Genomic DNA, 16,052 nt, shown 5'->3' with positions numbered 1-16,052 from the left:
GACAGCCAATATTGGTTTATAATCTTGATGAACCTTGGGCTCTTGCATTGGATGAAGTTGATGGGTAAGTAAGGTAGTGGCAAGCTAAGCATGGCCCGGGTGTTTGGTCTATTGAGTACGGTGGTCCACAAGTGACACCACACAATCTATTGTGGCCACCGTAATTGAGGATGTCCTCATAATAAATTTGTAATTGGTATTGACATTGTATCAGCTGGAACCTTGGCTTGCCATCTCCGCACATCCATAATTTCTGAAGGAAAAGATAAACATATATGCGATATAGTTTATTCAGTTTATTCAAATGCACGTTTTATTGATAGGTTGAAGTTGCAGAATGGAGACATACATTGTAGAATTAAATATAAACATGGGGTCATCAGAAGCAGGTGATCATATAATTATCTCACTCGTCATCCGTCATCAACATGTTTTAATCATGCCTTGATTGTTCTTTCAGTATATTATTTTGGACAGATTGGGAAAGGCCACCAACGATAGAATCTGTAAAAGTGGATGGAACAGACAGAAAGATACTGGTATCAGACAATTTAGATTTACCACTTGGACTTACGCTGGATATTGTAGGTTGGTTGTGAGTGATGTTTTCAATGTTTGAATGACGTATAAAATGTATATATCTGTGACCAATTTATATTAAAAAATTTAAAAAAATATATTACCAACCGTAAACAGAGAGAGAGAGAGAGAGACAGAGAGAGACAGAGAGCACAGAGACAGACTGAGAGACAGAGACAGAGAGCAGAGGTGGAGAGAGGGACAGACAGACAGACACAGAGAGCAGAGGTGGAGAGAGGGACAGACAGAGACAGAGCGGTCGACGTTACTTGAAATATTGAAGAATGTAAAACTAGATAACATACCAACAAAATGTACAACATGTACAAGAAAACAGATGGTAGTATTAGGGAATTGAATCATCAATATTTGAGTTTATGAATGATGAAATTAAATCTTACAGCGTAAGATTAATTTAACTTTGTGAAATAGGATCTCTCATATATAGAAGAATTGCATACAGGAATTTCAGAGTGGACTGGAACCAAATATATGTAGCATTTCATTTTCTATAACTCTACAGAGAAGATGGTCTACTGGTGTGATGCTGGGCGTCAAGTTATTGAATCATGTGACTTTGATGGTGGTAACAGAAACATAATTGTACAACTACCAGATAACTCGGAATGTTATGGCTTAACGATGTCAGATGACTACTTCTATTGGTCGGACGATCTGAATGGTGTCATACACCAGACGCATCGACTTTCTCATCAAGATAGAATCCTTACTGGCATATCATTGTTTAAACCTAAAGATATTAAAATCTACCCTAAAGCTGGTGAGTTCAGATATACTAGGGCAATATCCTTGTAGTATGGTAGTGCCAGAGGTTTGACTATGGAAAGCAAATGTGCCAGAGAATGTGATGTGTTATAAAACACTTGTCGCCTGGCATTATTCAGGTGCTAGTGTATACTTATTGCCTGGCTATGAGGACACTATAAATAGACGTCTATTACCCTAAGTGCTGTTATGCAGCAAGTATTTCCTGAAGCTGAAAGACGGGGGAAATAGTTGCTATATAAGAGCATGATGGGGTGTAATATGACGACTATTAGTGTCCTCATAGCCAGGCAATAAGTGTTTTATGAAACATCACATTCTCAGGTAAATTATAGTGAAAGCAATTCAATCACTACCACACTACATGTATAGTGCCCTATGGAAAATAGAAAACAAGTATGCAAATTGAGGTTACTATTGGTCATTAGTTCATACCACATGACACAATGTAAGTGAATCACCGAAGGCTACATGAAAGCAATGTGTAATATAATAGATGAAATTCAGACACTAGTGCCGTTATGTAGGAACTATTGCCCCTGGCTTTCAGCTTCGGGAAATATTTGCTGCATAACAGCCCTCAGGGTAATAGACATTTACCAGTGCCCTCATATAGTGAGGCAATATGTGTTAACTACTACTTCTTTACACCAGGGGACATTGTAGTTATACACGGTGACAAAGTGATAAAATCAAACTGTTAACATTTAATTAAATTTCCAGCTATTCCAATAACCACTACCGAAATGAGCACACTGGACACCACAACCCCACTAAGAACTACAACATCAAGTAACCTGTCCACATCAGATGGAGTCCATCGCAATCACAGTTCATATGAGATAACGACTACCCCTCTAGGAACCATTGTAGGTATTGTGGTAGGAGGTACCGGTTCTCTTTTGATTGTTGGTGGCGTTGTCATGGTGATAATAGCATGCAGGTATGTGGAACTCTTATGATTTCCCAATTTTATAATTAGAGAGAGAGAGGCAGACAGAAAGACAGACAAAAAGATAAGTGTATGCGTTACGATTTGTGATTTAATCCTGAGAAATGTCATCATGGTAACGTTGTAGTAACAGACAGAAATGAGTAAGGAGGGTTAGTGATGCACTTTATACATCTAGAAGTTCTGATTTGTACAACATCAGTTTACTTCATATTTAGTAACGGCCACATTCATAATATGGTCAAACCATAACACTGTTTATTTTTGTACTTCACAGGAAAGATAAGGTCAGACTGAAGGACTGTCTTGCTGAGAAGCCTACACGGACAGCTCTACGATACGAAGATCCAAAACCTATATATGACGACATTGAACTTAGAGCTTCTGATGTAGATATAGACGCACCTGGTAACACGAACTACGCATGCTCAGTCATGGCCCACGATCCTGGGGGTAGAATTTCAACAGCAAGGGCTATTGTTGGTCCGTCAATACGACAGTCAAGATTTTGAATTTTCTTGCGACAAATGAACAAGAATACTGGGCCCTTGTGATTTGTAATCTATCATTCTATGTTTACCTGTCTGTCTGTCTGTATGTATGTGTCTGTATATGTATGTATGTATGTATGTATGTATGTATGCATGCATGCATGCATGCATGCATGTATGTATGTATGTATGTATGTATGTATGCATGTATGTATGTATGTGTGTGTGCGTATGTATGCATGCATGTGTGTGTGTGTGTATGTATGTATGTATGTATGTATGTATATATGTGTATGTGTCTGCGTGTGTGCATGTATGTATGTATGTATGTATGTATGTATGTATGTATGTATGTATGTATGTATGTGTCTGCGTGTGTGCATGTATGTATGTATGTATGTATGTATGTTGATTGATCATGAACATGAATGAGACTGAAAGTCAGCAATTGAAACAAGCTGAGCCCCCGTCTCAACAATGAAATTCAATTCTCAGTACCTGCAATAGCTTTTTACCACATCCTAGAGGGTCAAAATAGAACAAGAAGGTCGACTTATTCTCATGTGTGCATATAGTAATTATGCAAGTGAAGCGTGTGGGAGCGGAAGTTATGGTGTCGACCAAGAAATCAAATGTCCATTATTTTTATGTTGCGTCTAGGCAGTAATATTCTATTCCAGGTACTGAGAATTGCTGGACAAAGGTGAAACTTTGACACAATCCTGTTTTAAAAAGTCATAATAAAAAACACGAGACATCATGATTGCAGTTGAACTTATATATAGTCAACTTTACTGTTTATACAATCTTTCCAAGTTACAAACTTGTAATAATGTTACCCATCTTTGAATTTTAGTGACTTTTCAGGCATCTTGTTGATTTGTTCTTTGAATAGAATGGTTTATCACGCTCATAACCAACAAATGGCCTTTATTTTGCATGTATCATAGTGTATTAGCACAGACAGCAAAGATACACTTTGTTGCTCTGCCTCACTGGCCTACTCTATCTATGAAAGGGGTTGACCAATGTGTGAGGGCGCCCTGTCATGGCTATGGAGTGTATCTCTGGTGTGCTACTTCTGTGAATTTTGTTCTTGAGTATGGGTTTTCATGTGTGTCTTCATAGTACCACTTCGTTTAAACCCTTTACCACATTCTTTACACACAAATGATCTCTCATTTGTGTGTATCCTCATGTGTACCTTCATAGTACTACTTTGATTAAACCCTTTACCACATTCTTTACACACAAATGATCTCTCATTTGTGTGTATCCTCATGTGTGCCTTCAAATTGCATTTTTCATTAAATCCTATACCACATTCTATACAAACATACGGCCTTTCATTACTGTGAATTCGAAGGTGTCTCTTCAGATTGCTACTTGCAGGAAAACCTTTACCACACTCCTTACATCGAAATGGTTTCTCATTTGTGTGCATTCTAATGTGATTCTTAAGACAACGACTATCATAAAACCCTCTTCCACACTCTTTACATATAAATGCTTTTTCACCAGTGTGTATGTGGAGGTGCGCCTTCAAATTGCACTTTTCAGTAAACCCTTTACCGCATTCTTTGCACACATGTGGTCGTTTCTTACTGTGGATTTTAATGTGTCTTTTCAAGGTGCTACGTTCACTGAAACCTCTCCCACACTTTTTACATGCATGTTTATTTGTTTTGACCCTCATTTGTTTCATTAGACCATTATTCTTATAAAATACTTTGAAAACATTTTTCTTGTTTATATGAATTTGCATGTGCGCATTAAAACTACTCTTTAAATAAAATCCTTTACTACACTCTTCACATACAAATGGTCTTAAATTTGTGTGTGTCCTTCTATGTGCCTTTAAATTAACACTTCGATTAAACCCTTTACCACATTCTTTACATACATAAAGTCGATCATTCGTGTGGATTCTAATATGTCTTTTTAGATGAACACTCCGATAAAACCGTTTACCACACTCTTTACATACAAATGGTCTATCAGTTGTGTCGACTGTTGTCTGTCTTTTCAGATGACTTTTTTGATTAAACTGTTTATGTTCTTCACATACAAATTGTGTTGTATTTGTGAGTATTGTTGTGTGCTTTGCCGAACCTCTACTTGTTTCAGGATCTTTACCAATACTAGCACTCCCAAATGACTTTTCTTTTCTTGAAGATATAGAATCATTCCCAACTTCACAGAGTTTCTTTTGGCTAAGTGGAGTTTCCTTTTCATTGATGTTTGATTGTGTAATATCTATCCTTTCAACAGTATCTGCATGCAGTGTGACTTGTATTATTTGAGTTGGATATGGTTCGCTCCTGGGATTTTCTCCAATAACAGGTCTTTCTTCATCTCTAGATCTGTCCTCATGTACTACACACTGAGATTGTTTGTTTGTTGGTTGATTATCCTCTTCTTCTTCTGTCTTCACTGCTATGGTATTCATTACATTATCACCTTCATTTATATTCTGTGTAAAAGTAGTGTCTCCAGAATTGACAGAAGAGCCTTGATTGTTTGTTAAACATTCATTGGTCCCGTCAGGTACAGTTTCAGAATGATCTTCTGGAACCAATAACTGGTTATTATTAGCTGAGTAGAAGTTTGCTCCAAGTTCTTGATCAGCTATCAGCTCCACTGAGTCTTGTTGATACTGGTAGTCTATGGTTTCTAATTTCACACATCTACTGTAAAACAAGAGGAAAGTGTGTAAACAATGAGATCAATATGTTAGATGACAAAGTATCTAATCACAAACTGTAATCTGTAAGGTATGCTGTGACGGGGCACCCTCATACATAGGTCAACCGTGAGAGGAGGCCGGTGAGGGCTTGACGACACAATGTATCATACAGTCTACACAAAATGATGCTACATTTAAACCAGTAAATTTCATACTATATTCTGAGATTACCGTAGTATCGGAAACTGTGTCAGAGTGGGTAGATGACTGAATTGTGTACGCTTTTATTTGTACAATTGTAGACCTTTGCTCACAAAACTAGCATTCTTGAACGCACCCTGCGGTGGTGCATAGCACCACCTCAGGCACTGCGCGCAATCACAGCTGTGACTGCCCACATGTACATCAGTTTGGAGACCAACTATTCCAAATATTATCTACATCACTGACCTAGCACATGGAACACATTTTGAAGCTGTAATTGATTACTAAAAGCCATTGGCTACAACTTGGCAATATGGCATAAATGCATCAATGTATCCCAGGCCCATATCAACCTATCAGTCTATTATTTTAGTATAATTCATCTATTGCGTCCACGTTTAAATACAAACAATATATATACTATATAGACACTAAAGTGGCCTTCATAACACTAGCATAGGTAATATTTGTCACCACATCCAGAATTCCCTATCCCAGTGTCAATGGCTAATTTGAATAATTTGCAGAGAAGTCACATGATGTAGAAATTGGCGAGTGACTTTTCGCACTTTACTTATATACTAGCTAACCAGTTCAGACAAAATCAGCCCAGCTGTTGTTCCCATATAGCCTAAGTAATTTCTAAAACTGGTTAATTATGCAAAGCGCTCATTAAAATGTAAAGCTACACTAAGAAGACAATACATGTGCATGTTTAATTTGTTACCATCAATGTACGTTTTGAATTATATCAAATTAGAACTTGCATTCTTCAAAAATGTTGCCGAGTTACCCCAAATCTTTAATTATGCAAATAATTCATTCAAAGTAAAAGCTACATCAACAAGCTAAAATACACAATACATGTGCTTTGGTATTATTGATATCAGTCCCATACTACCACATTATATGGAATTCGATGACAACTTTCTAAGATATTGCCTAATCACAATGAACTACTAATTATGCACGAGTCAATGTAATGCCCGAGGGACCCCCACCTCTGGCAATACCGGATAAATGTGGGGGATTAGTCCGTGTTTGCCATGAAACAATGCTCGAGGGGGTGAGTCAATTGCCTCATATTGACCTCACTAGTCATTTTCACGGACGTAAAAGAGTGGTTGTGTGTCAGTCAGAATTTGTGAATGCCCCACCCATTGGGGTGGGGGAAATGTTGGGAGTTTTACTTGTTTTAGGTGGGGATTTTCCAGAATGTCTTGCCCCAGGGTGTGGGGCATTTGACAAATTTTATAAGACTAATTTCCAAATCCCCCCACTATGCTCCGAGGTGCATTATGCAAATGATATATTTACATGGTAAACAAAAGCTACATCAATTTAACAAGCTTTCAATTAAAGGATATGTGCGATTTGTTCTCTTACATATATGTACCAAACTCTATGCATTTTGAAGGTTGCATTCTTAAGATACAGTCTAATTATAACTGAAAAATGCAAATGCATTATTAATATTCATACAATATTGGCAAAATCTAACCAGTTCGTGGTAGTTGTGTAGCAAGTTTCTATAAGATATATTCCTAACATCTGTGTTTCGCCATTATGAATGTTGCACAGGGTTGTGGGATCGCCTTCGCAATGGGGGAAATCAGTCGAGAGTCATCTTAACTATCGACAACACCATACGAGTAGCGCACATTGCATATTGAATCAGTTTGAGTTTCCAGAGAGTTTGAAGAGATAACCACTCCAGCACCTTTGCTTTTTCAAGTAGGATGCCGTATCAAAATTGTTTTATATATTAAAATTTCAAAATAAATTTGCAATCTTCATCCATATGGCCACTCTAAAGTATACTTATTCGTCACTTCCATTTGCCTGTACTCAAAGCTGGTACATGTATAAGATTGATATGGAAAAGATCTAAATGAGATAACTGATTATACATATCAATAGTCAAATAGTGTCAGAAAACAATTTTTAATTTCATAAGACAAAAATTGATAATATTAATATACTAGTGTAGTGTAAATAAGATTTTATTCAAGTGTCTTCTCACCAGCAAAAAAACTTATAAACTTCTCTTGTGCCAAATTAATGGGCTCATACACTCAAAGTGACATGGAATTCTAAGAATCATATCCAATCTTTGTTTGACATCATTTCACAGACAGGTTGAATATGGGTAATTTGGTGGGATGAAAATTGTGGAAACTCCAAATTCAGTGTGATATTGCAGTTTGCTAACCTTTGTATTATACACAGCATTTTCTTTACATACTGTCTGACTCTAACGGAAATCTTAAGATTCTCAGATTTTCATGGCTTCACTTTGATTGTAAGAGCCCCCTTTTCATTCACATGTATTGAGACTGTAATTTCATCATTACCATGATTATTCATATTTCGGTTGTACTTTTCTTTGCATTTCATACCTAAGTTACATATTTGAAAATCTGCACAAGTAATGTCAAAAAAGACTGTCAGCTCAATATGTCCATGATGTGGGTGATGAAATTTGTCCTATTATTTGCATGTGTATTACCATATGTCATCATGTATATTATATACTATCGATTGCCGGTCCTGTTTGAGGGAACTAGATACATTGTGATAATTGTGGTCTTCACAGCATTATTCTGTGTAAATTTCACCAGTGGGATCTGTAAGTAGGGTTTCAAAGATATCGGCACTGCAGGAAATAAACATGGAAGTTGAAACAGTATCAATGACTCTTTGTTATGTTAAAGAACAGAGAAGTGTTTTGATTTCCCACAGTGCCGATATCTTTGAAACCCAACTGGTGAAATTTACGCAAAATAATGTTGTGAAGACTAGTTATCACAATGTATCTAGTTCCCTCAAACGGGACAGGTCAACACAATCGATAGTAAGCTTATCATCAACTCATTGAGGTTTTTATGGTTATTTATAATGTTTACACATTTCGAATCATAATTTGATTTAAACTTGATGTAAAACAGATATTTAAAGATTTGTTACAAAATGGAGCTTTTCATGTCAGCAACAACATTCACCAGCTGTTACAATTACATGGTGTACTAATCTAATTTTGTAATTACTGGTATGACTTTCCTGACTTCATTGATATCTTTGTAAATAAATATCTTTGCAATAAACTTTAGCCTACTCTTTTGATGTCCCCATAAGTTTGTGTAGATAGAATATGTGAATGACCAAATGAAGATAGCCATCCATACACACACACAAATACACACATACTTATTTCTTGATTTTTTTATTACAAAACAAAACAAAGATAGTTACTTGCATTCTTACAGTTGAACATCACAATATCAATTTACTATTTAAAAAAAAAAATCAAATCTTCCAAACCTGAAACATCTTAGGGTAGTGAGTGGTTACAAAAGTGGTCCAATAACTGGATCATTGAAACTAAATCTTTCTTGACTGGATGTTATCTTAACAGCTAAATCAAAATGATGATGCATTGTCTGGTAAGCTTATTTAATAATAGTTTAGTTACAATTATATTATATAATGACAGGGATTAACGACTCTCCTCAGGTCTTATATTACATGCAAAAAAACGTTGAGACACTGCTTTCCTAATTTAACTTAGAAAAAATCCCTTCAATGCTTTATTGAAAATATCAATTCAATTGTCCATTACAGCTGAACCTAACAATTCTTCTATACCTACAGGTTTGGAGGATCAACTACTAGAGGAGGTTGTAGATTTGTAAGAGCTGCACAAACAGTTAGTATGTCATTGAGCAGGCAAATTCTTTTTATGGGAAAAACTCCTTGAAGAATACGGAATTTTTTTATACGTTCAATTGCGCGTTCAACGTGGATTCGGAGGGTTGCACTTTGATGGCCTTGTTCTACTTCCCTTTGACTCAGTTGTGTTTTGCCTCTGGTGAATGGTGGAATAACAAGAGTACATGACTTCCTAGCAAGAATATTGCTAATGTCGAATCCTGTGTCAGCCATTACTTGATCACCTACATCCAGTTTGTCAAGAAACTCTGATTCTGAAATAAAAGTATAAACACAGTGTATTAGTGTAATTGCTATTCTACAATATATCACTTGCCCAATTTTTATGAATCATTATTGGTCAAGATTACCAAAAGCAGAACAGCCTTCATTCTGTTGAAATGAAATAAAATTTGTGTTTATATAAAGAAAATTAATATTGATAGCAGTGTTCCCAACAGGTATTGCTAAATTGTCTGTAGGTAACTGCTCAATGTAAAACTTGTACATGTGTATGTGGTTGGACATACACGAATATCCTCAGAAAGTGGAGAATAGATTTTCTACGATGTATGAGTGAAAGCACTTTTATGTAAAAAAAAAAAAATCTTTGTAATATTGTGTCAAGTTTTTCCTCTAGACAAAAAAATAGTTCTTCGACATTCACGATCACATTTCAAGTAATTGTTATTATACACTGGAATTTGTACAGACCATAGCTTTGGTTCCAAGAAATAAACATCCAACATGACTTACTTGAATTCTCGACAATATGTTCATCAGATGCTATTCCACCCCAGACTTCAGATAATGTAGTAATACCACCAGTTGGACATATTCCCACCAAGAACTTTGCAGTATTATGGTGCTTGCCATTTGAGTAAGTTTTTTGCCTGGCCAAAATATTGCTTGGCCTCTCTATGGAGATCTCTGCACAGTCTATTATCACCCTAGTGTTGGCGTATATTCTCTTAAATTGAGCAGGTAAGTGTGTCCTAATCTGTAATGAAGAAAACAAAGGTCCAAGCATACATTACTATTACATCTAACATGGGATGTGCTATCAGAGAAATGATAGCACGTGTCTAAACACATAGTGGCGGCTACTCACATTATTCCACTATCTCAAATGACACGTTTATCACGTCTTTGGGCAACATTTCCATCAAGATGTTTTCAAACAGAAATGACAAATACTACCCAGAGTGTGAATCTCATTCTTTTTGAAATGTATTTTCTAACTGATGACAATGTAACCCTACTTTTATTGCATAGATGTTATACATGGTATAATTACCAAATTGGGTCGGTAATAGGTGGCCGCTGACCGCGTTAAAGAGGTGGCCGTTCTATAAAGTGTCATTAACATGTAAAATTGCACGGGACTGCCACAAAGTGTTCGCTTAGAGAAGGTTGCCGCTCTGTCAGGGAGACTGCTAAGACAGGTTTGACTGTATGTATGTATGTATGTATCAGGGCTGAACAAACCATTTTGTGAACTGGTGGTCCCTGGACCAGTGCCTTAAAAATTCCAGTGGTCCTGCTGAAAGAATTCATGGTCCCAGGTGACGTCCCGCTAATGTGAAACATTAAATATTACCTATGAATCTGTATATTCAGACGACTTTTTAACATAGTTATTAACAATAAGGTACTGGTCCAATGGACCAGACAAGGTAAAATTTGTGTCAGGAGCAGTGGATTTCTTCACCCCTGTGTATGTATGTATGTATGTATGTGTCCATGAATGTATGCACGAGTGTCACAGTAAAGAGAAAGTAGATGTTCACAATGCAGAAATTAAATTTAAGTAAAGAGAAAAACACAGAAAAAGGGAAAGCTTGTTTGTTTGTTTTGGGAGTTGTCACGTATTGTCCCCACTTAAAAATATGTAGGTGTATACAGTATTCTCATAAAACATTGCATGTACAACGCTATTCTTTGTTATTCATAATGGTTCAATGTATCGATGAGTATATGCACTTGGTTTCATACCCATAATTTAAACATGAATTATTTGAATAAATAGAGACTGTACTAACCAAATCCCTGGAAGGCCATACAATGAGCTTCTTCAAACATCGTGCCAATACAGGTATCCATCTGTTCACCAACAAACTGACTGCAGTGGGGCTTACACCAAATCTGTCTGCCAGATCTTTATCCAATAATCCAAGCCTTATCTTCATCATTACAAGAAGAAACTCATTTTCTAGAGTCAACTTACGTTGACCACCAGTTTTTCTCCCCCTCTTGTACCATGGGTTTTTTGCCTTCCAGAATCTTGTATTCATTGATAATTTGCTCGCTCTATTCTTCACCAGTTTCTCAAAGATAACATGGAAAGCTTTATATGATGGCAGCCCAGTGTAGAAATGAACTTTGTGGTCACTGTTCAAAATATCATTGATAGAAAATTTTGCCCTTCTTTTGTTTGCCATCGTTAGTTTATGAACTTGCCTGATTTCCTCTTGGCATGGTGACTAAACTATTAAAATGGAAAAGAAAGCAACCATAAAAAAGATATTAATGCGTTGTTCTGAAAAATTTCGGAAACGGACAGGAAATGTTTATTTAGCTTAATGTATGCAAACACACAATAAACATTCAGAGATCTTTTGATGTAAATTTTACAGCAGTTGCGTATCCTGTTGGTGGAGGGTCTATGCTACAACAAATTCACAATGATAGCAGTTATGGTCATTGTGGCTCAGCAAAACTTAAGTCAAATTGTGGTGGGACAAATACAAAAAGGCAGTATTTTCCTGAATCTATGAAAGTCGAAAATTAACTCCTCATACATAAACGAACAATAGAAGATGTCACAATTCCTTTTGAAATGAAAGTGAAGCTGTCATCTGGATCGCGATCAATGCATGCACATTATAAGCATAAGTTGAATTGGACCCCAGAGACTCAACTCGTGTTTTCATGTGATCCGCTGATCGTTAGCTTCCGTATTTTTCACCAAAACATGGCCGTAATATGTTGAAATCATGACATAGACAATGAAATATCATCGAAATTGTGCTAAACTTACCAGAAGTAACAATGGAACACACGATCCGGCGATGCTATGAATATGCGTGTACAACGTACTCGTCGTGTTGATCACCCCCTCAGCTGTCTTTGAATTTCCCGGTGCGCATTGCGAGAGCAATTCCACAACCCCGTGCGACATTCAAGATGGCGAAACATAGATGTTAGGAATAAGGCGATGATCAACGTCATGATGCGGAAAATTAAAGAATAGCCACCATAGTGTATATTTTATGCCTAATAAATGAAAAAAATGAGGACCAGAATGAATCAAAGTGACTCACTTCATCGTAATATCCGTAGACCGTGGCATATCACCACTCTGCGTCGGAGTGTCATACTCTGTAGATGTCTCCATTTTGACTTGTCTTCGATGACGGCAGTCACCATCTTGTTGTTGACAGTCACTCGGGAAACATTCCTCGCAATATTGTCTGTGAATTTTTATCAAATGTAAAGCAAACACACTACTTGGAACTTCAGAATAGCCAATAACTTTAGTGCCTTGCCAAACATCGTATGCAACATCGAGATCGATTGATGTGCCAGCACAGACGGAAGTCGCCATATTTGAGCAGAACAAACCGTGATGCATTGTGGGATAGTTGGGGCCGACCAGATTCAGATTCACAATCACGTCTTCAAAATTTTATGGTACATATAAAAGTTGAGCCATTTGACTACTCTAAAAAAATTAGAACAAATTACTTCTTAAATTTTCGTGCATTTTTAGAGTCAAATCACAAAGATATAAAATTTGGTTTCGGAAATCTATACGACGTGGACTTTTTGTAGTATTCGACAAAATGAAATGAAACAAGGCAACTTTGGATGAAATGCTGGGGCATATGTACCTACTATGGCTTTCAATTCTGTTTTTGTCTTTGGTATTTTGGGATTATCTCCGTCATTTTTAAGATTCCTGTAACATATGGTATATGGAAAGGTTGACCTTTAAAAAAAAAACCTTCTCACTACTTTCTCACAACTATGGGTCGCTTAGTCGCTTTTTCAAAAATAAAGTGAACAAATAAAAAAATCATCTTATTCATGTTTCCCTGCCATTCCTTTTCCTCCTCTCCATCTTCTTATTATTGGATTCCTAGTGACAAGCCCTTTCCCAGCTTCTCTACACAATAAGCATATTCTCCATTTGGATAACTTCCGTCATGAAAGGAATGCCCTGTTCGTGAACAAGTGTTGTTGTCGCTGTCATGACTGTAGATGACATTAAGCGTCGACACTTCCGTACTCGTGCCAGAGAGGGCGCTGTTCAGTATTTTTTTAAAATTTTGTCGGAGATCAATTTTTAATTGGGTGACGATCTGTCGGGTAATGAGAAACAAAAAAATTGGGTCACCCTGAGCAAGGTCTACAACTTACTAATAAATGAAAAAAAACAAAAAAACAAAAAACAAAAACCCAGAAAATAACAAGATTGGGGCTAAATTTTAGATTCCTAAAAAAATTTCAGGTAGGATAGGGTACCTAGAGAGTGATGATAACTTTGGTAGTTTGTTACATGTTTTTAGCAAAAATTTTGAGAGTTGTGTGTTGCCTCTATGCCTCGTCTCTCTGCCAGCACCCACTGATTAGGGGTACACCATGTGGGGGGGGGGGCAGTTGGTGGATTTAGACAACAAATCAATCAAGAGCAACTTGAAAAAAACCCCTCTTTTTTGCCTACTAGAGGTACAGTAAATTTTAAAAGTATCACACTTTTAAAAAAACAAAATTACTATTTGCCTAGCGTCGTGTCATTTCACATGACAAAGCAAATTACTGACAAACACAGTCATGGGTCTACCGATTCACATTTTTATTTCTTTGATAGAATTTTCATTCTCAGTATAAATTTTGCATGCCATAGTTAAGAAAAATAGCACCAACGACATTATAGCACAATTGTTTAAAAAACCAATATTTATTTGCATGCTGATCCATGCTAGGTATAGGTGTTCATTTGCTGATTCTAGTTGCCTATCCAGCCCTATTGTTACAAGTACATACCATATACACCATTAGTTGGCTGTTGCTATGGGCATGGTCTTGTTGATAGGCATATTTGGATTCGTCCTTTGAATGTTTATCCACTTGCCTAACCATTCCTGTTGTTATCTTTGCAATGTAAACATCATTTGTGTGTTGCTATTGGTGTGGTCAAATTGCTAGGCATATCTATAAATTTTTTGGAATGTTTTATTCACTTTTCTATTAATCCCTGTTGTTTTCTTTCCAATGTACACCATAATTTTGCTGTTGCTAAGGGTGAAGTTTTGTTGCTAACTATAGATATATTTGCATACATGTTTTGAATGTTTATTCACTTGTCTATGAATCTCTGTTATCTCTGCAATATACATCACCATTTGGCTGTTGCTATGAGGATGGTCTTGTTGCTAGGCATATTTGCAAAGATTTTATGAATGTTCACTCCTTTGTCTATTAATCTTTGCAGTATATGCCACCACTTGGCTGATGTTCTTTATCTACACATCCCTAAGATCATCCCCAAATTTCAGTCCAGTCTAACAGTTTTTCTAAATACAAAAGTCAATTTTTTTACCCAAAATACATAATAATAATTAAATAATATAATACAGAAATAAAAATTTTAATAATAATATTATATATAATCTCCCGGTATTCCAAATGAGTGCTGCAACATCGAGGACGAATGATTCCCTCATGCGACCGTATCACTCTAAGCCGATAGATGACATAGCATGAATGAGAAATACAGGGAGATTATTTACTACTAGTAATTATATAGACCCATTATTTTTTTCTATTATGATGACGACTTTAAACTAATATATTCCCAAAATTTATGATGAATAGCATTAATATTTTGAAGTGTGCCCTTCGCTCAGCTGTTCATTATTCACTTTGCATATTACTGTACTTTGATGTCACACCCTGGGAATATGAGGGTCTATGTATATAATTATAATAATAATAATAATGATAATAATAATAATGTTGGTTTCTATATAGCGCTTTCCCACTTTGTGCTCAAAGTACTCGGTACCTGAAATAGAATATTAGCACCTAGGTACATCATAAACATAATGATTCCTTGATTGACACCACAACTTTCTCTTCACACACTTCACATGCATTATTATAGGTGCGTGTGAGAATAAGTTGACCTTTTTGTTCTATTTTGACCCTCTCGCCTGAGGTAAAATGCTATTACAGGTACTGAGAATTATTACCCCTGGCATGGCCCCTATAGCGGTATGTGGCACAACGGTCCTTTATACTTCTCAACTTCCTGGGGAGCATACAATCCATTGCAGCCTTTATAAGTGCATAGGATTAAAGCATTCACATTGCAACCTCTATATCCTACCATGTCCCCAATTATACAGCTGGGTTGACCAAGACAGTCATGATTCAAATCTTGCCCAAAGACTTTAACCACTACCAAACAAATGGCAGCAATGGAGCTCGAACCTGCAACTGGCAGATTCCAAGCCGGTCACTCTAACCATTCGCCCATTATGACTCCAACAACTCTGTTGCAATCATTTTCGTTTTAACAATACCCCAAGTAATGTTCCCACCAAATACCACGGCAATCAGTGTGGCGGTTTTTGAGTTT

At 36.6% G+C, this 16,052-nt stretch overlaps 1 protein-coding gene across 3 annotated transcripts; it reads right to left on the bottom strand.

The window, feature by feature from the left end:
• Positions 1-3,652: 3,652 nt before the first annotated feature.
• LOC144442419 (uncharacterized) lies at positions 3,653-13,006 on the bottom strand. Of its 3 annotated transcripts, none has more exons than XM_078131763.1 (4): positions 12,447-13,006; positions 11,449-11,894; positions 10,163-10,406; positions 9,250-9,681 (listed from the first exon to the last, which is right to left on the bottom strand). In XM_078131763.1, the coding sequence occupies exons 2-4, from the start codon at positions 11,845-11,847 to the stop codon at positions 9,344-9,346; spliced, it is 981 nt and encodes a 326-aa protein (XP_077987889.1). In that variant the 5' UTR covers positions 11,848-11,894; positions 12,447-13,006; the 3' UTR covers positions 9,250-9,343. The 3 variants fall into 3 exon arrangements, with proteins under 3 accessions (XP_077987888.1, XP_077987889.1, XP_077987890.1); XM_078131764.1 differs by having other exon boundaries at positions 12,730-13,006; XM_078131762.1 differs by lacking the exons at positions 9,250-9,681; positions 10,163-10,406; positions 11,449-11,894 and adding an exon at positions 3,653-5,495 and having other exon boundaries at positions 12,730-13,006.
• Positions 13,007-16,052: the final 3,046 nt, after the last annotated feature.

Source organism: Glandiceps talaboti, chromosome 11, assembly GCF_964340395.1.
Source record: "Glandiceps talaboti chromosome 11, keGlaTala1.1, whole genome shotgun sequence".
Taxonomy (NCBI): domain Eukaryota; kingdom Metazoa; phylum Hemichordata; class Enteropneusta; family Spengelidae; genus Glandiceps; species Glandiceps talaboti.
The sequence above is the reverse complement of the archived record's forward strand: the minus strand, read 5'-3'. Positions and strand labels throughout refer to the sequence as shown.